The sequence below is a fragment of the Onychomys torridus genome, chromosome 11 (genome assembly GCF_903995425.1).
Source record: "Onychomys torridus chromosome 11, mOncTor1.1, whole genome shotgun sequence".
NCBI classification, from domain to species: Eukaryota; Metazoa; Chordata; class Mammalia; order Rodentia; family Cricetidae; genus Onychomys; species Onychomys torridus.
The window spans coordinates 58,374,879-58,399,105 of NC_050453.1; the positions used below are offsets into that span (position 1 = coordinate 58,374,879).

The 24,227-nt window shown below is 50.8% G+C and overlaps 1 protein-coding gene across 5 annotated transcripts in view; it reads left to right on the plus strand.

Annotated features, from left to right (window-relative positions):
- Positions 1-24,227, plus strand: part of Lgr6 (leucine rich repeat containing G protein-coupled receptor 6) — a 116,636-nt gene that overhangs the window by 18,791 nt on the left and 73,618 nt on the right. For all 5 annotated transcript variants that reach the window (XM_036202523.1, XM_036202524.1, XM_036202526.1 and 2 more), the window contains exons 2-4: positions 8,415-8,486; positions 10,727-10,798; positions 20,066-20,137. In XM_036202523.1, coding sequence (XP_036058416.1) covers positions 8,415-8,486; positions 10,727-10,798; positions 20,066-20,137 — 216 coding nt within the window. The remainder of the gene's footprint in view (positions 1-8,414; positions 8,487-10,726; positions 10,799-20,065; positions 20,138-24,227) is intronic.

A 24,227-nucleotide genomic window follows, 5' to 3' on the forward strand; every position in this document is an offset into this window, starting at 1 on the left:
ATGTCCTCGTATCCAGGTGCGCCTGGGCACAACGGAACGAAAACGCGTGGGCTCGCGCTGCGGCGGCTGTGTGACCTGGAGGCCGGGTGGTATCTCCTCCTTTAACGGGGGAACAATGCTCATTCCCTTGCCGGTGAAAAAAGCGGGTCGAGTTAAATGAGACCTGGAAGGTGCCAGCGCTGTGGGTGGAAGAGGGGAGGCTGAGGCGAGGGGAGCTGGGCCGCAGAGGCAGCTGTTACCGGGGACTCCCGTCGGGTCGGATTCAGACCCAGTTTGAACACCCCAGGCTGGCCCGCCCCGCCCCGGAGGAAGCTGGTGCCCTGGTGCTGTTCAGCGTGTGTGACGCGGGCCCGGCCGGCGGCAGGACCGGGCTTTCCAGGTGCATCCAGGCCAAGGTTCCCCCCGCCCCGGTCCCCGACTCCCTACTGAGTCCCAGATTGCCACTAGCCTGACTTGGCTTCCCCTCCCACCACTGAAAACGCTGGCACCCCTCTGGTCCCAGATGCCAGGTCGGGACCATGAGGTGGGGACCTTTCACCAGCTCTCCACCCAGACACACAGGGCTTGTGTCTCCGAGGAATAAAGACCTCAGGACAATAGCCTCAGCTAAATAAACAGGCCAGAGCTGTGCGGGACTCCACCCCTGGCTGCTGCGGCAACCTCTCCAGTCCTTTTCACTCTGCTCAGCTCTAGTAGCGGAATCCCAGAATCCTGTGGTAGGGCAGAGGCTCAGGATTGCTCACGCAGTTCTTCCAAGAGGGCTGTCTGGGCCACCTTGATGTGGATCACTCTCTGTAAGAGGTTCTAGTAAGGAGGAGAAGTTAGATTTTACACCCATGCCAAGCACCTCGGCCCAGAGACATGATGGCCTTGTAGCTGGAGCTAGAGATTAAAACAAACAAACAAAAACAAAAAACAAACAACAAAAAAGCCAGCTAGAAGAGAAGCTGGCAAGTTGCAGGAAACCCAGGTTTGCAGGACTCAGTGGGCAATCAGATGCACAGTCTTCCAAACCTGAGTTTGGTACCCAGCCCCCACACTGTGTGGCTCACCATGACAGTCTGTAACACAATTTTCTCTGACCTCTGAGGACACCTGCGTAAGCACCCTTACTCACGCATAGGTGCATATACATACGTAAAAATAAAATAAAATAATAGACCTTGATGCTGGCGTGTGTGTGTGTGTGTGTGTGTGTGTGTGTGTGTGTGTGTGTGTGTGAAGGACAGAGAATTGGGACCTGTGGTGGAACTCCCAGACTGGGGAGAGTAGCCACAGGAATGTGCCATCGCAGGCTAGGAGATGACAGCTCCTAATCAAGGACAGGATTCTGTGGCCTGACCATGTGACTTAAGCCTCAGGGACCAGACTCAAAAAGCTACAGGGATTAGTCTGAGAAGGCCCTATGACTCTAGAGTCCTGGTCTAAGGACTTGTCACTTAAGCTTTAATTGTCCACTCTGTTCTCATTGTCTTCCATAGACTTGGTTCTTTAAGGACAGGGAACACACATTGTTGGACTTGGTGGCTTCATCACTGAGCTGGGGGCCTGTATGTTGCAGCCACTTATAAATGCTTATTGGGAAGACACAGAGCTGCACGGTTAAGCCACTTGACTAAGGCTCTGGTGTGGTGGAGGTGGGCAGTGATGCACACAGGTGATGTGTGTTGGCTTACCATGCGCCAGGCCTGGTCTCAGCTCTTCCCATTGAGGAAGGTGAGGCGGAGACAGGTGAAGTAACTTACACAAAGTCCTAGGGTCAGGAAGAGGTCAGAGTACTGTGGGAGCACTGTCATTGCTGACCCTCGGAGTGACGCGCAATGACAGGCTGTTCTAGAGCTGGCGAGGAAGAAGGAGCCGAGAGGGGCAACACACAAGCACTGGGCAGTCCTTGGACCATGCTTTGCTCCTGAGGATGGTCACCTGACTCTGAGTACCGCTAGGAGCAGCTCCCCCTGCCTCTCCAAGAGTCACAGCAAAGGGCCAAAGGAGTCACACCTTGCAATTGACTCTCTGTGCCACTTCTGTCTGGTATCTGAGGCTCTGTGGATGGCCTTAGTTCAGCAGCTTCATGCCCCAGTGCTGGGGTGGGCCTGGCTCCTCTCAAAGAGATTACCCTGTGGTACTGAGAGTTAGGACCAGCCACAATCTCCTCTTCTCTTTCCTTGGGTGCCCAGACCCCCAGATTGCTGCTGCTGTGACATATCTCTTTCCTCTTCAGAGAACTGCCACGTAGCCCAGGCTGTCCTAGAACTCACTCTGTAGTTGAGGCTAGCCTCTTACTTCAGATTCCCAAGTACCGGAATTATAGGAGTGCACTACTATGTCTGGCAGAAAGAAAAAAAAACCCAAAAAAACAACAAACCTTCCCATAAGAAAAAAGGGAGGTTGGGTACGGTGGTGCACCAAACCACGCAATTTTGAGAGGGAGGTGCCTCTCCAGGCCTCTTCTCTCCTTGGCTGCCTGTTTGTGCCACCGGACTTTGAGGAGACCCACAAATGTGCTGGTGATGTGACATTCTCCAAGTTCCATGGTCTTTTAGCCACAATCACAAACAAAATTGTGTGTGTGCAGCGCACGTGTTTTTCTTTCACCTGAATTTTAGCAGTGTCCCCTCCCTTGCCTTTATCCTGGCCCCACCTTAATTAATTGGGCCACCTACTGATGCTCTGGCTTTCCAGCTTCTCCCAGGTACAGTCTTGACTTGCACAAATGTCTCCTTTTCCTGGCAGCCTCCCGGGAGTCCCCTTCTTCATAGCTAGCCCAAACCCCTGCTAGCCCTCCAGCCTCTGCCTTCTGCTTTCTGCCCGCTCTGGTTTCTCCCATCGAGAGCCCTCCTGCCACTTTTAGGCAGGCTGGGAGACGTTCTGTCACCAAAGAGGGAGCCAAGAAATGACAAAGCAGAGCAGATAGGCCTTTATTTAAAAACAGCATTGTTCTCACATAGGATTTTTGTGCAAAGCCCAAGAGGACGGTCTGTGCTGTTATAGGGATAGAGAGATGCACTTTCCCAGAGAGAAGCGATGTCCTTGTTTGGAAATTTATGAAAATTGCAAAATCCAAGAGAACTTGGTGACATCTTATGTGTTTGGGATTTCAAAGAAGATAGTGTCTAAGTTCTCTCTGATAGGAGGTGTCATCAGGGACTAGACTCCACAGAGAAGGCCACACTGGAAAGCCTGAGGTCTTTCTAGGTTTCAGACCTCTTTGGAGTGCTGCAGGAACCTGTAGCATGGCCCCAGGTGGCCCTGTTCCTCTCCAGATCTGGTTTTGCCTAGCAGATGGGGGAGTGATGGCAAGGTGCCCACCATAGAGGGGTCTCTGCAGACGTGTGAAGTGCTGGTTTTAGTCTTAATTTATTGTATTCATTATTCATTTATTCTGGTGCTGCTGATGGATCCCAAGTCTTTCAGCATCCTAGGCAGGTGCTCTACCCAGCTTTGTGAGGTAAAGCTAGATGTGTTGGTTCCCATCTCTAATCTGAGCACGTAAGAGGCCAAGGCAGGAAGACTGTAAGACCAGTGTGGCTACATATCAAAACCCTGTTCTCCAAAACCAGTATGTAATGAGAGGTGTCCTTATGTATTAATAATTACAATTCAGTCAAATCACTATGATATTAATAAAGGCATATTCATTAAGCACTGTTGCACATTGTTAACAGACAACTTCATATCACAACTCTTGTCAGGGGAGTACTAATACTGTGGTTATCATTTTACAGGTAGAGAATGGACATTTAGAGATAGAGAGTGACAGGGTCACACAGTCAGTTAGCACGCTGAGACGATGCTAAAGGCAGCTCTGGTGTTCAGTACATGCGCACTGAGTGACTGTGCACAAGTACCACAAGGGACTCCCGTGGCCAAGCTCTGCCTCTAAAGAGGTAATTTTAAAGAGGGACGCAGTCATGGCGGGGGATGGGTTCTCAACCACGCTAATTAATGGCCCTTTCCCCAAGGGCAGTCTGTTTCTCTCTGTGTCTGTCTGTCTGTCTGTCTGTCTGTCTCTCTCTCTCACACACACACACACACACATGCACACACACACATACTCACACAACACACACACACCATGACTGAGGAGGAGAGACTATGTTAATTAGTTTGATTGTGGTAGTTATTTCACAGTGCAAATGTGTATCAAAGCAGCAAGTTGCACACCTTAAGTATATACACTCAAAATAATCCAACATAACTAACTGCAGAGATAGACAACCTGAGTCCTTACTTAGCCCAGGAAGCAGAAAAAGGGCCCCGTGTTGCCAGCCTCTTCTCTGGTGTGGGGTCTCCTTTCACCCGCACTCCAGCAGAACCCCAAGCTTGTCTGCCACTGTTTTTTCCTCCCAGAGGGAAAACTCAAACAGACCAGTTTCCGTGGGTCTTTGGGTCTCAGCCAGATCCTAGAGCAGCGTCTCCAGGTGCCCACCCCCTCCAGCACGGTTCTGTTGCTCTGGGCCCCTCAGCTTCCTAGCATCCTCCCTCTTATCAAACCTGTTCCTTGTCTCCATGGTGACACCGCCTCACCCAGCTTCCTTGGGTGGTCTGGTTGCCTCACAGGGTAAAGCTCTGAGAACATTTTCCTAATGTGCAGCCAGAAGCTTCCACTTCCGGTGCCCAGGGCTACCCCTCTCATGGTGCCACACCCTTCACTCCAGCAGCCTCTCCTATCCCTCCCATCACACCATGCTGTGTCCAGCTGAGAGGACACATGGCCTCTCTGGGGACCCCAAGGCCTCCCGGGAAGAAAGTCTCAGAGTGAGACAGTCAGCCGCCCTCCACGCCCTCTTGGCTGTCAGTGACAACAGTTGTGGGCTCAGTGCAAAATGAAAATTTGATGTCCAAAAATTACTAACAATTTCAGAATGGCAACAGCAGATAATTAAGCCTGGGTTCTCCAGAGTATGGGATCCTTCGCAACTGAATAGGTCCCATGCCCTGAACTTAGCACTGGAGAACTCTGTGTGTGAGTGTGTGTGTTGTGGTATGGGTGCCATGATGGATGTGTGAGTATGGTATGTATTTGTGTTTTGTGTATGCGTGTGTGTGTGTGTCTGTGTGTGTGTGTGTGTATGGTAATGGTGTGTATGTTATATGTATACATGTGGTGTGGTATGTGGTGATGTGGTCTGTGTAGTATGTGGTGTGTGTGTATAGTATGTGGTATATATAGTATGTGGTGTGTGTAATGTAGTGTGTGTGGTATGTGGTATGTGTGGGGTATGTAGTAGTGTTCATGGATGCGGTGTAGTGTTCATGTGATGTATGGTGTTTATATTGGTGTGTTTGTAGGATGATGTTTCTAGGTGATGTTCATGTTCACAGTGGTGGGGAAGCATTTGTGTTTTGGTTTGGGTACCCACTTCAGTCACAGATTAACTAGCTCCCAAAACAGCATCACTGGGCACTGGATTCTCCATGGATGAGGAGACAGACTGAAGGGTGAGCAGAGGCAGAAGGAGTCAGGCTTGTCCAAAGTCACACAGCCCAAGGAAGTTCCCAACACTGAGGGAAAGACCTGGGGAAGCTACTTTCTTCTCCCAAAGGACCTCCGCCTTCCTGATAGGTAGATGCCCCAGGATACTTTGTAACTTTGAAGAGCCATAGCTCCAACATGCAAACTGCTGAATGGAAGAAGTACCTGCCTGTGGGACACATGCGTGTCCAGGGCTCTGAACGACAACATAGGAAGGTACATTCAGACACTCAGGTGTCTCAGAATCGGGTGGACAAGCCAACACAGCCACAACCAACCTCAAGCACCCAAGGGTCCAGGTGTCCTCCAGTTTCCCACAAGTCTAGGCATGCTGGAAATGTCACACAGCTGGTCTCCTGGGACAGTCATGGGTCAGAGCTGCAGATTTGACAGGACAACCCCTGTGCTGGGAGAGTCTGCCTGTCATTCCCTGTTTCCCGAAGGGTCCCAGGGCCATCCCTCACACTACAGTGTCAGGGTGGAGGATCTGGGCTTTGGATTCTCTGCTGGGCTCCCTCCACCAATCCTTGCATCCCTTCGCCTCACCCCTTCTGCCTTTTGTGAGAGCGAGGCTGAAAGGACAACCCCACCAGACACCATTTGAAATCCACCCTCCGGCCCCACCCGGCCCCTCTACAGCAGCTGGGCTGGGTGCTTGTCTGGGGCAGGATGTGGGGAGGTGGGGTGGGGTGGGGTGGGGGTGCAACCCCCTCCTCCCCAGGGGAGAACAATGAAGCCGCTGGCCTTGGTGGTGAGGTGGAGGGAGTGGGTGGGGGGCATGGAGCTGCATCAGAGCCTCTGAGTGCGGCCCCTGGGGGGACAGCTGAGTGATGAGGCCTGAGTCACATGCCCTGTGTGCTCCTTGAACCCCCGCTCTTCTGCCTGTCAGGACACATCCAGAAATGCACAGGGTAAATATTTAGAGGTAATCGTTTTTTTTGTGTGTGTGGCACCTCGCACCTCCTCCTTACTGAGGATGAGCCAGGCCTGGGATTCAAGGGAGAGGAATCCAGGTAGACTCAGGATTGTGGCCTGGGCCTCTGTGAGCATTGCTTCAGAGCCAGGGAATCATTTGGGTTGAACCCAGGCTAACACTCCCCAAGGATGTTCCTCTTAGTTCCGCTGGCCCTGTCTTCTTTGCAACCAGTGTGCCAGCTGCAGCTTCTACTGAGCCCAGGCTAGCCCCACAGACCTGCAGAAGGCCCCTCCATTTCCTCAGGCTAGTGGGGGAGGGAGTACAGAAAAGAGCAGCCCATGTTGTGCATGCCAGTTTTCTTGGCTTTACCCTGCATGGAATGTCTTCCTTCCTTGGAAGACATGGAGTCGGAGTCCAAGCTTTATCAAAGATAAAACATTTGAGACTAAACAGTCTTTTTATAGACTGGAGCTGGGCTTTCTCGGCACATGTTCCCCACCATTCCCAGCCTGCTCTGAGCATGCATGGAAAGCAAACATGTTTCTGGGCACATGGAAGCTGGGGAGGTTTGAGGGTGAATTGTACTCAGGGGAAAAGCGGAAGCCACAGGTAGACCTATGCTGCTCAGTGATGTGGTCCACCTCTGCAGCCCGAGGGAGCGGCACACACAGGCAAGAATCAGGAGTTTGAGACAGGATGGAGCTCCTCACTTCAGACACCGCTGCTCACTCAGGCACAAACAGAAGAGAACATTAACACTGGACAGTACCCACAAATCAAGCTGTCGGCTCTCCACTTACAGGTCTGCAGAGCTGAGTTTCTTGCATATAAGATACCAAGGGGAAGTTGGGAGGAAGAAGGTAAATAGTTATTAAGTATGTACTATTTACCAGGCAGTCTGCAAACATTAGCTCACTTAATCCTCACAAAGACCTTACCTATTAATTTTTTTTTTTAATGGATGAGGAAATGGAGGGTCATAGTGGTCAAGATAGGTAACCAGAGGAGAAATTTGATTTGGGGGCTTCCTGACTCCACTCAATCCCCTTTTATTTGTTTTTTAATTTTAATTTTTTAAAATTTTGTGTGCATTGCGTGAGAGGAGTGTCTAGGGAATCACAGAACTAAGTTTGGGAGTTGGTTCTCTCTTTCCACCATGGTTCCAGGGAATGCACCTAGGTTGTCAGCCTTGGCTGCAGGTCCCCTATGCACGAAGACATAGAGCTGGTCCCTTTTTGTTTTTCTGAATGAAAAATAGCAGCTCTCCTGGGATTATGGTAAGGATTAAATGGAATTATTTGGATAAAGACTAGTCAGTGCCTTGTATTAAGGTGGGTCTTCAGTTGATGTGATTACAGTGATGGTTGTGTGTGCAGGGCATCTTAGGAAATGGCATCACAAGGTCTTTTGGATAATATAGGCAAATTAGGATGATTTAGATGGTGAATACACATAGAGACCCGCTCCGCACATCCAGCTACTCATGTACTTGGGCATCTTCTGGAAAGTGCCAAGAGGTCAAGAAAGGCAGAGGTCTAGGGAAGCAGAGCCAAGAGGAAGAGGCTGGCAGAGACCTCAGGAGGCAGTGAAGCCCACCGCTCCTGAGCAGGACAACACACGTGGCTGGGGGAGGGAAGAACCCAGGCCCAGGAATGTTAGAGTCTGCAGTGTGAGGCACCCTGGGTCTCAGAGTGAAGACTTTGTTTACGCTAGGGACCCTGCTTTCCTGATCTGAAATTCTACGCTGCTGACTTTTACTCCTCTTGACTCCTCTCTTAACAGGGAGGTGGGTTTGCTGGCTAACCATGGCTAGTCCCAGGAGAACCCGCAAAGAAAGCATAAAAATCAGAGGGACAGTGAGAGAAGACCAGAAAATGACCCAGACAGCCTGTGGGGTCAGGATGGCATGATGGGCAGGTGGAGGAAGAGTGGGAAGCCCTGGGGGCCCCCAAACAGGGCTGAAGCTGAATATCACAGGTGGTACAGGTGGAACTCACAGCTTCCTCTCCACTTTCCACTCAGAGACCTCAGTATGAACAACCTCACGGAGCTTCAGCCGGGTCTCTTCCACCACCTACGCTTCCTGGAGGAGCTGTGAGTTGATGGCTGGGTGGGAGTGGGAGAGGGGGGTGAGGGTGGGGGTCGGGTGGGTGGGACTCTCTGGTCAACAGCTGTAGGGACCAGAGCTCCCAGAGCAAGGCGGAACTCCAGGGAGAAAGGAAAAAGTGGGGCTTGGGAAATGAGTATTTAGTTGAGATGGGCTACGTGGGTAACTCCCAGAGGACCTGTGCCAAGCCATGTGGCACTCCAGGTCTAAGCCAAAGCTCCTCTAGCTCTTTCTCCTGCCTTATGTTCTTTCCCCTAAAGACAAGAGTTCCACTATATAGCTCAGGGTGGCCTCAGTTCACTAGTGTAGCTCAAACTGGTCTTGAACTTGCTATTATCCTGCCTTTAGCCTCCTGAGGGCTGGGATTTCACACATGAGTCACCACACCCCAGCACAGTTTTTTCCTCCTTTAAAAACAATTCTATGTGTATGGGTTCATGTATGTCTGTGTATCACATGCAGGCCAGTTGTTCCAGGAGACAGAAGAGGACATCAGATTCCTTGAGACTGAAGTTACAGATGGTTGTGAGCTGCCATGTGGGTGCTGGGAATCGAACCCAGGTCCTCTGGGAGACCAGGAAGTCTTCTTAACCACCCAGCCATCTCTCTAGGCCCTGGCTTTCACTCGTTTTCCCAGCTTTCCCTGGAAATCACCCTTGAACTTCTGTCATTCTTAATACCAAGGCTATCTGCCTGCAGGAGGGAATGCTCCATGTGGACGGGGCTAGTGGTGGGCAGGCAAGCTGGCTTTTGGAGGCAGCAGGGGTCATTCTGAAGTTGGTATGGCACAGCCTGGGTGGGAATGCAAAGGAGAGCTAAGGCCAAGGCATTTGGTAAGGCTGACTTTCCATCTCCCACTCTGAGAGGGGCTGGACCTGTGTTGAAGACCCTACCTAAAGGAGCTACTACCACCTAGGCCCATTTGCAGAACCCAAGTGTGGAGACCCAAGTGTCACCTTTTAAAGCAACAGATGTCAAATAAAGAGACTAGAGATAGAGTCTCCCTCAATGGCGGAGACTCACCTGGGCACACTAGCTCTGTCACTGACCTGTAATGTTATTGTGAGAGAACAATTTTAAATACTACCTTCTAAATTGGGTGTGGTGATGCATGCCTCCAGTTCTAGCACAGGGGAAGCTGAGAGAAGAGGATTGTAAGTACTAGGTTATCCTGGGCTACCTAGTGAGGTCCTGTCTAAAAACAACAACAAAACTCCAAACAACAATAACAACAACAAAACAACACACACACACACAAACCAAGTCACAGTTTCCTTATCTGAAATTTGGAGGGTAATACAAGTTGAGCATCTCAATCCAAAAATCCGAAATCTGGAATTTTTTTTTTTTTTTTTTTTTTTGAGACAGGGTCTCAGTATGGAGCCCAGGCTAGACTAGAATCCTCTATGTAGCCCCAAGGCTGGCTTTGAATTCATGATCTTCCTGTCCCAGGCTTCCAAGTACTTGGATTACAGGTGCGTACTACCACACCTAAATTTAAAATCTGAAACTTTTTGTGCACTGATGGGTCACCATGGTGGGTAGTTCTGACTTCAGGTGATAATTTGAATCAAAGCACAGCACACTGAAATTGTTGAAGGAGTCAAGGATTGTAGCTCAGTATTGGGGTAATAACTCAGCATGTTTGAGGTGCTGGCCTCCATCTTCAGCACCCTGCCCCTCCTCAAACAAGACAATATTGCATACAACTACCTTCAGTCTCCATGTTTATAAAACAATCAAATTTTGGTTTAGTTGGCGAGATGCTCAGGGAATAAAGACACTTACCACCAAGCCAGACAACCTAAGTTTGGTCCCCAGAAACCATATGGTGGAGGGAGAGAACCTTAGGTTGTCATTTGACTAGCACATGTGGGTCATGGCACATACCCACCCACATACATACACACACCAAGTAAACAAAAGTGAAATCGAATAAAATCAAGTGAATTTATGTTCAAACTTGGACCCATACCCTAGTCAGCTCATTATCTAGATGCAAATATTTAGAAATCTGAAAGAACCTCTCAACACTGAATATCCCTGGCTCTGAGCATTCCAAATACGGGGTACTCAACGTATCCTGCACCACCCAGGATGAACTGTGAAACAGGCTGATGCCTGTGAGGTGGACAGTGAGCCGCAGTGCTCAGTAAATGGCCTGCACTGACACCAGCCTTCACGGGGCACCTGGCAACACCACTGACCTCTCTGTCTTTGCTTCCAGGCGGCTCTCTGGGAACCATCTCTCACACATCCCAGGGCAGGCATTCTCCGGCCTCCACAGCCTGAAAATTCTGTAAGTAGAGGCTACCATTTTTCACATAAACAACGCGTGGCACCGAGAATGCGGTCAGAGGGGTCTCGTCACTCTTCGAGTCTGGCTTTGCTCCTTCTCCTTATCTCCACTCTCCATTTCACTCATTACTTTCATTTTTTTTTTGTTCCCTCATCTGATGTGTAAACAAAGATTAAGGGGAGCCCAAAGTCCCTGGCAGCCCTTCAGGGGAGGAGGTGACTTGGCTTATGAACGATGATCCCTGTAGGGCTCAGGGGAGGTTTATTACTTTATTTTTTATTTTTTATTTTATTTTTTACATTTTTAATTTATTTATGTGTGTGTGTTGCATGAGTGTGGAGGCTGGAGGCCAGCTTTGGAGTTGGTTCTCTCCTTCTACCCCGTGGGTCCCAAGGATCGAACTCGGGTCATCAGGCCTTGTATCACGTGCTGTTACTCACTGAGCCACCTCACTGGTCCCTCACTGGTCCTTTGTTTTCACTTTTGAGGGCTGGAGATATAGTTCAGTTGGTAGAGTGTTTGCTTAACAGATGTGAGGCTCTGGGTTAGATCCCCAGCACTGTAGAAGTCAGGCATGATGGTACATGCCTGTAATCTCAGAACTCAGCATGAGCAAGAAGTCCAGAGGATCAGACTGCTTCGTCCATGAAGGGCTTGCCATGAAATCACGAACCTGAGTTGAATCCCTAGACTCCACTTAAAAAGCCAAGTGTGATGGCTGGTGCTTATAATCCCAGCTCTTAGGAGGCAGAGGCAGGTGGATCCCTGGGACTCAGTTGCTGGCCAGCGTAGACTCATTGGCGAACCCCAGGTCCCAGTGAGAGACCTTGTCTCAAAACAAACAAATAGAAAGAAAGAAAAAGAAAGAAAGCAAGTTGGTTGGTTCCTGAAGAAGAAGGTCTTCTGATGTCTTCTAGTCTCTGTGTGCACATGAAGCCACACAGTGCATCTGCATAACCATGAACTCATGAACGGGCATGTGGACACACACAAAAGTTCAAGGTCATTCTCAGCTATATAGTTTGAAAACCTTTTCTTTTTCTTTCTTTCTTTTTTTTTTTTTTAAATAAACAGTACTTTCAAAGCTTAGTTTAGTTTAGTTTTTGTTTTAGTTAGCATACAAAACAATGGACTTTATTTTTATGTTTCTCTGTGTTAAAAATCATTTAACTATCCTGACTAAGGAGCTCGCTCGTGACATGGGCAGGTGGGAAGGCAGTGTTCACCGTGACGTTTCATCTAGACATGTCCTTATGCTTTGCTCATGTCCACTCCGCCACCTCCCTTCCATCCTTCAGCTCTTTGACTGACTTTGTGGTTGATTGGTTTGTTTGTCTTTTTTTTTTTTTGTCTTTGGATTTTTGAGACAGGATCTTTCTAATGTAGACCTGATTGGCCTGCAACTCAGCAACTTGATATGTAGACCAGGATGCCCTCAAATTTGTTGGGATTCCCTTTGCCTCTGCGTCCTGAGTGTTAGGTGCACAAGTGTGAGCTACCATGTCTAGCTTTTCTTCTTCTTCTTCTTCTTCTTCTTCTTCTTCTTCTTCTTCTTCTTCTTCTTCTTCTTCTTCTTCTTCTTCTTCTCTCTCTCTCTCTCTCTCTCTCTCTCTCTCTCTCTCTCTCTCTCTCTCTCTGAGAAGGTTTTGCTTAGCTCAGGATAGCCCTTCCTGTCTGAGATTCTGAAGTGCTGGGATTACGGCTTCCATGTTTTTCCTTGGTCTCTGACCTCCAGCTCTCACCATTACAGGGAAGAAATGTCCTTTAAATCAGGCCGCCTCCTCCAGCCCCTTCACACCTTCTCAGGTTGGGAGAGGACCTGGCATTCTCTCACTGAGCTCTTCTTGCTAGTGAGCTGTCAGCCCATTGTAGAGAAGCAGGTACTACCCCCTCCCACTCCAATCCACGATGCACCTTGTCCCAGCTAAGTTCATCTTTCCTAGAGAGGTAAAGGGGGGAGGAGATGGGAAGAGGTGGATACACAGCTGAAGACGGATGGAGATCCCAGCGAGGGTACAGCATCCCAGGGACCAGCGTGGGAAGAAGATGAGCGTTGGCGGGGCTGATCCTAAAGCGACAGAATGACCACTTGGGGCTTCCCTAAGGTGGGGTGCCCCTTTCCAGTTCTGCTGTTTGGCCCTGCCTCGACTTGCAGTTCTTCTTGGTACTGTTGCACAGGTTGTTGGCCTCACAAAAGCACCTGGTGGAGGCCAGAGGGCCTGAACTCCAGTTCTGTGTCTGGGTTTGGAATGGTACCCACCCAAAGGCAGGTCTCTTTCTTGTTTTCTCAAAGTGGCTCCTGGGCTGACTGTGGCCCTTCACTCTGGAGCTCCCTGCCTCCAGATGGTCCTCAGTGTGTATCTCAGCATTTTCCACCTCTGGTATCCCCAGCTTCTCTCTCCAACTGCCGCTAAATCTCTGACTCCAGGGCTCTGAGGCCTCTGTGTATTTATTCTTCACTCTCCCTTACTATGGCTCCCAAGTATCCTTGGTCCCCTGCTCTCTGCTCTGCCTCTGTTGCCAGCATCTCAGTTCTTCCTGCCCCTCTGTCTTACTCCCTATAGCTGCCCAGGGTACAGGGGGGAGTGGGGGAGGAGACATCTCGAACTCACAGCGCAGTTCAGGCAGCCTGCTTGGTGGCGTATCTGTGCCCAGTGGCAGGTTCAGACCTGCAGCCGGATTAGAGTGCAGGGTTCTGTTTGCTGGGTCTTCAGAAGATGGGCGGCTCACGTCCCGTTCCTAAGGCTCCGGCTTAGAGATGAGCCTCCTCTTTCTTCTCTGCCTGCATTAGGCAATAAATCAAAGCCTGGAAAAAAAACCGCAGCCTGCCTGCCCCCTTTCAACCAGCGGCGCCTGGGCCCAGTGAGCAGGTTGGCCAAAAGCTGTGGGTGGGAGCCAGGACAGCCAGGCTGCTCACCCCTACTCTGCCAGTGACCCCCATTTTGCTCCATCTTTGAAGACCACCAATCACTAAAGGCTTGTGTCTACAGGGCTCCCTGTTCAGGGATAGTGGGGGAGCCCACTCTTCTCCCCCAGAGCTTCAGAGCAGGAGATTCCAGTGTGTCCTGGGTGCAAAGTTCTTTTTGGCATCCAACGTCACTGTCTCTGGTTGCAGGTCCTTGTTTCTCAGACCTTTAAGAGAACTGGAGCAGTTTAGCTCTCTGCTTACTCCCCGTACCAGCCCAAGAGCTTCTCTCTGTACAAGGAGACCATAATTTTCTAGGTTCAGACCCTTCCCAAGGCTGTGGCTTCTTTTCTCCGAGGCCTGGCCAGGCTGAGAGGAAATGGGGGACAGTGGACAGGACGACACGATGGATGTTCTGCTTCCTTGTCGTCCTGGAAGCAAACAGTGAAATACCTCTCCCTTCCTAAGGGACCATAGCAGACTCTCTCCCAGGCAGCCTCCCAACACCAGCTTTAGCCCTCCTCTCCTCTGTGGGTTCTCCAAGTCTTCAAGCTTAGAACTTAGAGCAGGCCTGACCAAGAGAGAGGGTCTAACCTCACAACAGTCTGTTCCACTGAGGCTGCAAGGGCCCAGATGCTAAATTTGTAGAGCTGTGCTAAGGGAAACCACACTCCTATTGCCCCAGACATGGACCTCTGGCTCTCCTGCCCATTGTGCCTTTGCAGGGCATAGAGCTGCTGCAGGCAGCGTTCCTGGATCTGGTCCCAGCCCAGGGGGTATGTGTATGTGTTGGGCTTTCCCACACTACCTTCCCTCAAAAGCTGTCATCTTAGAAAATGAGCGAGGTCTAGTCTTGGCCCTTCCCATCATCTGCAGACCATCCAGGTACAACAGCCACCCTGGTTCAGGTTGACGTGGCCCCATCTAGAACATCTCTGCTGAGCCTCAGCTGCCTCGCACCAGACCCAAGTTTGAGGAACAGGGGTGGAGGCGGGCTCAGGGGCTTGCCTCTGTTCTCTGCCTTTAGGAACCTGGGCAGGAGGTTTCCCTAGGAGGCTCTGCTCCTGGATAGAGCCCAGAGCCCAGAGTTTGTGACTGGGGGTTCCTAGCCAGTGTCCTCTTAGTAAAGACTAACGTTCTAGAAGCTGTTCTCTGCATCTGATCTTGGCCCATCCATCTAAAGCCTGGCTGGAGGCAGAGAGGAGCACAGAGGAGTTAGATCTCCGACCCAGCCCAAGGAAATCAAGTGCAGCATTGATTGTAGCCCTCTCCATGATGTATGGACTATCTCGGGTGGACACTGACTGCTTCCCCTCCCTCTGGACTTGATGAATTGAATGGAACTGACCTGGGAGGGACTCACATTGGTTGGGAGTACTGAGCTTTCCAGCCTGGATTTTGAGAAGGCTGCAAGGAACCCAGAGAGATCTCCTAAGCTGCTCTTCAGCAAGAGGCCAAGGCTTGACCCTTCCTCCCAAGGGACCCGATGGCAGAAAGTGGGGGCTCTTTGGCCGCAGAGAGACTTGAGGCAGCAGGGAAAATGTTTAGATTTCTACTTTCTAAGACTTAATTTTCTTCCTTTTAAAATGAGAGAGTTGGAATGAATTCCTCAGTATTTTAAGTTGCAGAATTAAAATCCAAACACCAAACATTGGGTGGTGGTAATGGTGCATACCTGTACCCTCGCCCTGAGAAGGCTGAGATATGAGCTCATTGAGTTCAAAGGCAGGTTGGGCTATATATCAAGACTATCTTAAAAAACCAAGGCCCGGCGCTGGAAATGTGGATCACAGGTTAAGAGCACACGTTGCTCTTGCAGGGGACCAAGACTCAGTTTCCAGCACTCACATGGTGGCTCACAACCACCCTTAACTCCAGTGTCAGTAGTTCCAACATCCTCCTGGTCTCCTCAGGTATCAGGCATGTACACGGTGCACATACATACGTATAAACAAAACATTCATATACATTTAAAAAATTCATTAGCAGAGTACTTACTTAGCATGGACAAGGCCCTGGGTTCAATCCCCTCATGGGGAAAAACAAAACAAAAACTCACCTTATACAGAAATGTGAATACATAAAACTGATGAAGGAGGACCTTTTTTACAGGGTGCAGAGGGTGAGCTCCAGACCCTTCCTCACTCATCTGTACAAGTAACCCCAAGGCACCAGATTCACAGGAAGAGCTTTTTGGAGAGCACTGGGTGGGGGTTGACTCTTTGCTGCTTGCCCCCTGGGTCTCTGAAATTCATGGTTTCTGTTCCCAGATGCTTCTCTGGCAAGAGAGAGATTCTGAGTAGGTTCTTTGTATGGGAGTTGGGGGAGGGTTGCTGAGGACCAGACTTCCTCTGGACACCTGTTTGCACATTGGACTCAACCTGGAGCCTGAAAATTAATGAAGCCATGCCTTTTACAACAAGCAGCCCCAGAGGCTCCAGTGGATTGTTCTGTGGCCTGAGAATTTCTCAGGTGATTCTAATGTGCATGTAGGGCTGAGAGCAAAGGGTTAAGTCCACTTTGCCTCACCAGGCACAGCTCTGGTTAGAAAGAGCCCACAAACGCACTGGCCTGGAGTGGGCCTTGGAGCCTGCTCCTAATGTTGCCATTAACGTGATTTGTAACTCTGGGAAAATCACCTTCTCTCTCTCAGCCTCCATTGCCTCACCCTGGAGAATAAAGGATTGCTTCCTTCTCACAGTCTTCTACCCCTTTGACCCAACTGTGCTTCCATGCAGTATCGCGGGGAAATGAGTCTGGGGACAGCAGGGAAGCGGGTCAGGCCCATCACCAGTGACCATGCTATACTCCAGCTTACTGGGGATTGCTTCATGAAATCCAGACTGTCTGGCCCAGCTTGAGTCCTTGGGGAGACGCTGAGCATCCTGACGCTGGAAGAGAGAAGAGTTAGTGTAGCCACAGAGGTGCTCCAGATTCTGTGCTGAACTTTAACATGGAGACTCTAAGGATCTTCCTAGGGCCAGTGAGATGGCTCAGTGAGTAAAGGCACCTGCCACCTCCAGGATCCATGTGGTGGAGGGAAAGAACCAATTCCTGGGACTTGTCTTCTGACCTCTGTATGTACACGCACACACACACACACACACACACACACACACACACACACACACACACAAAGATCTTTCTAGATCTCATTGTCTAGAACTCAGCAGAAAGAAAGGTGTGAGTAGGAGGTGACGTCAGTGTAGGTTCATTGGGGGTGCAGTTCACCTGTGCAGTGACAAGATGTTGCTTTGGGGACCACGGAGACAGTATGAGCAGCTGTGAGTACTGCTTATGCAACCATAGTTTCCCATGTATCCTTGGTCCAAGCACACGTAGAAATCATGAGAAGCAAGGCAGCGAGCGGGTGGAGATCAGGCTAAAGAGGTTCTCACAGCCTAGAAGGAGGTGGGAGTGCCCGCAGCAGACAGAGATCAGATAATAATAGCAATAATTGATTATATGGGCGAGGGTGCTATGAGTTCTGTCCGTACGGAAGACATTGCTGTAAAGTGGGTACTCTGCAGGGACTATTTTATTCTATCCATGTGACCAACAAACAAAGACTTGTCACGAGTTCATGGATGGAGCCCTGAAGTTTAAGCACTTACATGGTCACACAGCTGAAGAAGGGCAGCGCTTAGGATTGGGATCCGGGCTATATTACTTCAGGGCTTGGACATGGGACATTATACTTTTAAGTAAGTTGGGAAGACCCAAATCTAAGTTCCATCCATGAAGCAAACCACTGTCGTTAGAAAAGTCTCCTTCATGCTTCATCAGCCTGCACAGGAGGAGGAGGAGGGTAAGAGAATCCCAGCATTAGAGTGTGCACAAGGGGACCAGGCCCTCCAGCTTCTCAGAGCCTTGGGCTCTGCCCCACCTGCAGCCTGGCTCTCCTCTCAAGATGTCTTCCTCCAGTGACAGGCAGACCCTGATCCCAGGGGTCCCAAAGCCTGCCTTTGTTCTCTCTTTGGCTTTGCTTCATGGGATGCTCCTCTGTCACACCACCTCACACAAGCTATGGCCCCTGCAGCCTGGTGGTGTGCTTCGTTTTCCCACGTAGGACTTTTCTGCATCCCTAAGAGGAGGTCAGCAGTGAGAACAGGTGTGAGTGGCCAGGGTAGCCGCACAGGAGGCACCAACAGCCAGCAGCCTCATCCGTAGGCCCTTTGGCATTTTCTGGGTCTACTGTTTCCTGTCTTGTGAGAGATGCTGTATAGTGGAACATGTTCAGACTGGATTCTAACCCGCTGGGGCCTAGACCCAGCCCTATCACTGTGTGTCCTTCAACATAGATAACAGTAACTCCATAAGGTGGAGCTAAACCCTAAAGGTGGGCACCCTTGAAGCCCCACGAGCCACTTCTGGCCCATGAATTGTCAGATCAGACAATAGGCTGCTTTTCCTGAAGTCTGACATCACCTGAGCGGTCTTGGAAAGGGTGCTTGCCTCCCAAGGTCTCAGTTTCCTGCTCTTGAGCAATATGTTGGTGATACATTTATAAAAGGGAAGTCTGGAGCCCTCAGTGTGGACATCATACTGAGCACACAGTGGGTGCTCACTTTCCAGTGCATCCTGGGAGCCTGGCCAGCTGTTGAGGCAGACCTGTAAATGCTCATGGCTCCTCGTGTGACAAAATGCTTAGGGCAGCCTGGGAGGGCACGCTCAGTTCCTCGGCCTGTGTTAGCAGTCAGTTGCATCCTTCCTTTCTGCCCCCCCACCTACTCCCTGAAGTTTTCTCGTGCCTTCCTTCTCTCATGGCTGGATCTGGAGCCTGGAGATGAAAAATGCCCATGGGGCAGGGACAATGGTTCAGTTGGTAAAGGGCAAGGACTTGGTTAAATCCCTAGAGCCCCCATGCTGTGGTACACCCTTGAGCTAGTAACCCCAGCTCTGGGGAGTCGGAAACAAGCGAAAACCTGGGGCTTTCTACCTGGCCAGCTTAGCTTACCGGTGAGCTCTCAGCCAGTGGGAGACCGGCTCAGAAAACAAGGTGCGCAGCTCCTGAGGAACGACATCTGAGGTTGTCCTCCAGCCTCCACATACATAAGCACCCATGCACTTGAACACACACACACACACACACACACACACACACACACACACACACACGTCCTGGTGATAGCCGCTGTCCAAAGGCCTCCTTTGTATTTCTTTTTCTTAATGTATTCATTTTAATTTTGTGTGTATGGTGTTCTATCTACATGTATGTTTTGGCACCATGAATGTGCAGTGCTCATGCAGTACAGAGGAGGGTGTCAGGTACCTGGAACTGGAGTCACAGACAGCTGTGAGCTACCATGTGGGTGCTGGGAATGGAACCTGTGTCCTCTGGAAGAACAGCCACGCTCTTAGCCATTGAGTCATCTCTCCAGACTGTTTTTTAGTTTATGTATTTATTTAGTTTTCCTCCTTCCCATTTCTGTACTCAGTATTTTCCTTAGAACTAAGCATGCATAGCTGTTGCTCAGAGGGTCCCCTGCACTTTGGGGTGTCCTGCCCAGCTTAGTTAAAGCCCTGTTACGTCTGGATTACCCTGGAGTCAGCAGCACCCCCTTGTAGAGGCGCCCACTTCTCTGTGGTTCCCTGCTGCATGCTCTCCGACCCTCTTCCCTGCATGTAGGCCTCTGGGCCCCCAGGAGTTTCGCGGTTTCTGCCTGCAGGGCCCTCCTGGGTTTTGTGGCTGGCCCTGTCTTAGGCCAGCAGCCTCAGAAACAGCTGCTTAGTGTGTGCTTATGTGAGATGAAGCCACCACAACAGCCTGATGACGGGACTCGTCAAATTACTTCTCCAGACGAGGACTCTGGATACTTTCCCGATGCCCTGATACTTGAGGGGCATTCCTCAGTCTAGCCTTCATCCATGTCTTCCTCTCTCACAGAGAAGCCCTTAGCAGCTCAGCTGAATAGACAGGGAAGCTGAGGCCTGGGAAGTAATATTGAAACACTTCCTGGACAGAGTTCAGCAGAATCCCATTTCTCCTGTTTCTTGAGATCCTTTCTCACTGCAGCCCTGGCTACCCTGGAACTCAATATATATCCCTGTCCTTGAACTTCTCCCTGCCTCCCAAGCACTGGATTAGACTGTGAGCTTCACCTGCCCTCCTTTCTCTTCTTCACCCCCTTTCCTCCTGCCATGTCTTACAAGCCATCTTGAGGACCTCTCCTTCTCCTACACTGGGCCTTCCAATCCCCCTTGTATCTCAGCAGTACCCCATCCCCCGCTAACAGGGAGGAGGCTACACCTCAAACTCTGGGCTCTGAAGAAGGAGAAGAAGGGGAGCTTCAAAGGAGGAGCCCCTGCCCCATGCCACTCAGTGCCCAGTGCCTCCTAACAGACCTCTCTCCCCGCTTCAGGATGCTGCAGAGCAACCAGCTCCGAGGGATCCCGGCGGAGGCACTGTGGGAGCTGCCCAGTCTGCAGTCACTGTGAGTCTGAGGGTCCACCTTCCCGGATCGGGGGGCACACCCCAGGCCCTGCCTTAGTTTCCCCCCTTCTGCAGGCTACTCACTAGTTCAGATGGTGCTTCTGGCTCTGGTTTCCTGAAGGTTTTGTTGTCAGAAGAATGTGTCTACGACACTTGTGTGTTTGCAGGACTGTGGGAACGGAACCTCCCTAGGTAGGGCCACCAGGGCAGCAGTCCCGAAGCCACTGGCATTCTGCCACCAGAGCTAGGATGTGGGGTGGAGACTACTGTCCCAAAGAAGCACCAGGAAGGGGTCGTCTCCTCCCTCAGCTGGCTTTTGCCCTGGAGCTCAGGAGGAGGAGGAGGGGTTCAGGTTCCAATGCCTACCTCCCTTCTCCTTAGAGGGGAGAGGGGCCTGTGACCACAGACTCTGGCCCACACTCCCAGGAGCCCTGTAGTTCCTCTTTTCCCCAGGGGGGGGGGGAATCATGGCAACAGGACCAAGCCCGCCCTTGAGAGTGGGAAGAGGGGGTAGGGTTGACGGAAGCTGGTCTTGTCTACCTATTGGGTTGTATGCACGCTCTGCTCAACACAGGGCTGGGGACATTGTGGGTGCCTCATTGTGGCTCACCTGCTTACGGGAGCCAGTTGAAGTTTTTGGTTGCACCTACATCTATCCAGTGGGGTGAATACGTATTTGGGAGAAGCACAGTTGGAGGATAGGACTTAGGTAGGGATGACATTTGGCCTGTAGGAACCAAGGCCTGTGCAATGACAAGGCTTGCAGTATTCTTGCACGTAGGTTCTGCTATGGCCCTGCCCAGAGCATGGAGGTGGGAGTCAGGTGGTCTTAACCTGTTTTGATTTGTCCTTGAGCAGAAGTAGGGAGATAGAGAAAGTGGCTTTACTCTGGATTCTTCCTTGAAAGAGGGTCCTTGGCCAGCTAGCCACAGCCACTAGAGTTTGGGTTTTCCTCTCGTTGGCTACCTGGGTATACACTGCTTCTGTTGGCTGAGTGGCCCGGGAGGCAGAAGCTGCCTTCCCTGCTCTTCCTCTCATTGGTCTGTCCTCCATCCCAAAGCGTCTAGGCCTCCAGCCCCAGCAGCCTCTCCCTCCATCCGGCAGGAGAGGTAGACGGTATGCCCTGGGAGGCCAAGGTCACTAGATGAAAAGCCAGGAAAGCCTGTACGTGCTGTCTTGCCGGCAGACTAAACATTTGCTTAGGGCACCAGCAAGAGAAGAGGGAGAGCCAAAAATAAGACATGGTGGATGGGGTGGGGGAGGCTTGACATTTCAATCAAAGCATCAAACAGACTCATAGGAAAAACTTGGACTTATTTTGAAGTTAAATCATTAATTTAAAAAAAAATGTGAGTCACACCTTTTGCTGAAGGTCTTTGAAGGTCTTGTTTTCAGAGCAGGACTGGCACTTGGAGTTAGGCGCACAGTTTCCCTCGCGTCCTGCTCCCCGGCTTGTAAGTCCAAAGCATTCACCCCAGCCCCATTGCACCCCTCTGCTTAGGCAGCTGAGGGTGGAAACCAAGGCAGACAGGTAGGTCTGGCCTCTTGCTATCCTGAGAAAACCAGTCTGCTAGAGAAGGCATAACTTCAGACCCTGCCTCTGATCTTGGCTACATGCCTCAGTTTCTCCATCTTCAAAGAGGGGATCATGATCGTACCCTGCTCACCTCTAAGGGCTTTCCTGAAAAGAACACCTAGAATGCACGAGAGAGGGCTGGAGAAACAGAAGGCTGCTCACAGCTGTGACAGTGTCTGTCTATCTATCCAGTCATTGGTTCGTTCATTTCAAAATATTTGTGAGGCTGTACTAAGTCAGCAAAATTTGTTGTAGGTCTTGAAGATTGGGAAATGTCAGTCATGTGGAGAGGCGGGGAAAGGACATGATGAACAGAGGGACCACAGGGCACTGAGGTAGAGAGGTACAAGGGGAAGAAATTGAGCGAGCACTAGGGACTTGGGCTGAACTGTGTGTGGGAGGAGGGTAGGCAGGGCAGGGGGGGGGGCAAATGATACCGTCTGGCAAGTGGCAATCACTTTGTCAAGGATTTGGATGCCACGATGATAGAAGGAGCCACAGAAGGACTTTGAGCAGGACAGCAGAGGGAAGTTTATGTTTTTGAAAAGTCCCCTTTTGGCAGCAATGATGGGGATGAAGGGGGTGGGGTGATAACCAGGCCACCCAGAGTGACGGTGGCCAGAGCACAGGCAGGGCAGCGGTGACAGGGAGAAGTCAATGGGCTCTGAAAACTCGGCACTCAGGAAGCAGACTTCTTTACACTCCCACCTCAGCTTCTCCGTGGGCTTCCTGGAAGGCCTGGGCAGGTTACTCAACCTGCATCCTGTTTTTCCTCATCCACACAACCATGGCAGTGTTGGCATCCACTCATCTCAAGGACCTGGCATGAGATGAGTTCAAGGTACGGGAGAGACTTGGAACAGTGCCTTCTGTTGTCACGGCCATAGGCATTAGCAGCCGCTGACCGTGGGAATGGGGGGAGGGGTGGAGTCACCGACACCCGGTTCTCTGGCTTTGACACCATGGTAGAAGGAGAATCTGGTCACTAAGAGCTTGGCACGTGGTGGGACTCATGCAGAACGTGAGCCCTGGCTTAACCAAGGTGATCAGCAGCCCAGATAAACCAGAGATTGTTCATTCTGTCTCCAGGGTGCAGGTGTGTGTGTGTGTGTGTGTGTGTGTGTGTGTGTGTGTGTGTGTGTGCATGTACAATCATGCATGTATTTGCATGTGTACATTAACATGCATATGTGGGGGAGGGGAGGAAGAAGTATCTAATGTGAGTACTCAGAATGGCGGGTATTATATCCTGAGCGTTTGGAAAGTGGAGGAGTCTGGGAAAGAACCCCTCAGACACTGAAGGGAGGTGCTCCCCACCAAATTCAGTCCCCATCATGTCAGACAGCAACAGGAAGACCAGGCTTTGTTAGCAGGCTGAAAGGACAAATGTAACTGAGGTCAGTGTCCTAGATCTGTCCATCGGCTCCATGTGCGACATCTACCATGGGATTTCTTCATCACTCCCTTACCAACTTCCCTCAGCTAATAAATAGATGGATGAGGACCTGCAGGAAAGTTTTGGGGCTATCCAAGGTAGAGCTGCTGAGGCACCTGCAGGTGTACCTCAGCTGTGGGATTCCAAAGGTTGTGAAGGAGGCCTTCTTTTGATGGCCACCATTCAAGACCCTCCTTCTTCCTTAGAACAGGAGCAAATGACAGTGTCCTGCTTTCTGTTTGAAGCTGGTGCATCAGGGAGGCCCAGAGTCACATCTTTCCATGCTCTCCCATAGCATGGGCTGCCCTCCTTAGAGCCGGCAAGATGCACAGTGGGGCTCATGTCCTCCGACACCTCCATATGGGGGTGACTCTATTCTCTTGGAGCCATGCACGGCTCAGCTCTGTGGATGATCCTATCTTCTACCAGCTAGAACCAGACACAAGGAGCAGGAACTAGGTATGGAGACTCCAGTGTGGGACTGGGGCTGGGGGCGGGGCAGCCAGCCTGCATTCCAGGGGCCATGTACTGAGTTGGATGTGGCACATGAGCTATTTGGTTTGGCACCTGGGCTGGTGGCACCCTACCCCCCCCCCCCAGTACCCTCTCAGCACACACTTACTTCCTCCCGGACCAACGTGGGAGGAGAGTGTAACCACACCAGACATGTCACACCAGGCATGAATCCAGGCCAAGAGAAACCACTGCAAGCCCGCAGAGCCTGGGGCTAGATAGAAACTGGGGGGGGGGGAGGGTGAGGCAGGGCCCTGGGGAGAGCCCATGGAAAAGCAGAAACAAAGCTCTCAGAGTCAGCACCAGGCTGGGCTGGATCTGGGTATCTTGGGAAGTGACAAGAAAAAAAAGGAAAAAAAATGGAAGCGGACAGAAAAGAACCCAGTCTTAGAAGCCCTGGGGAGTATGTATCATCAAGATCAGCCACTTGGCAATGGCCATTATGCTAATCTTGAAAGCCCTTCCAGGTTGCCTCTAGTTATGACCATTTGATAATGAGGAAACTAAAACCCATCAAAGTTAGGTAGCTTGCTGGAGGTCAACAGCTAGGATAGAGCAGAGGTGGGA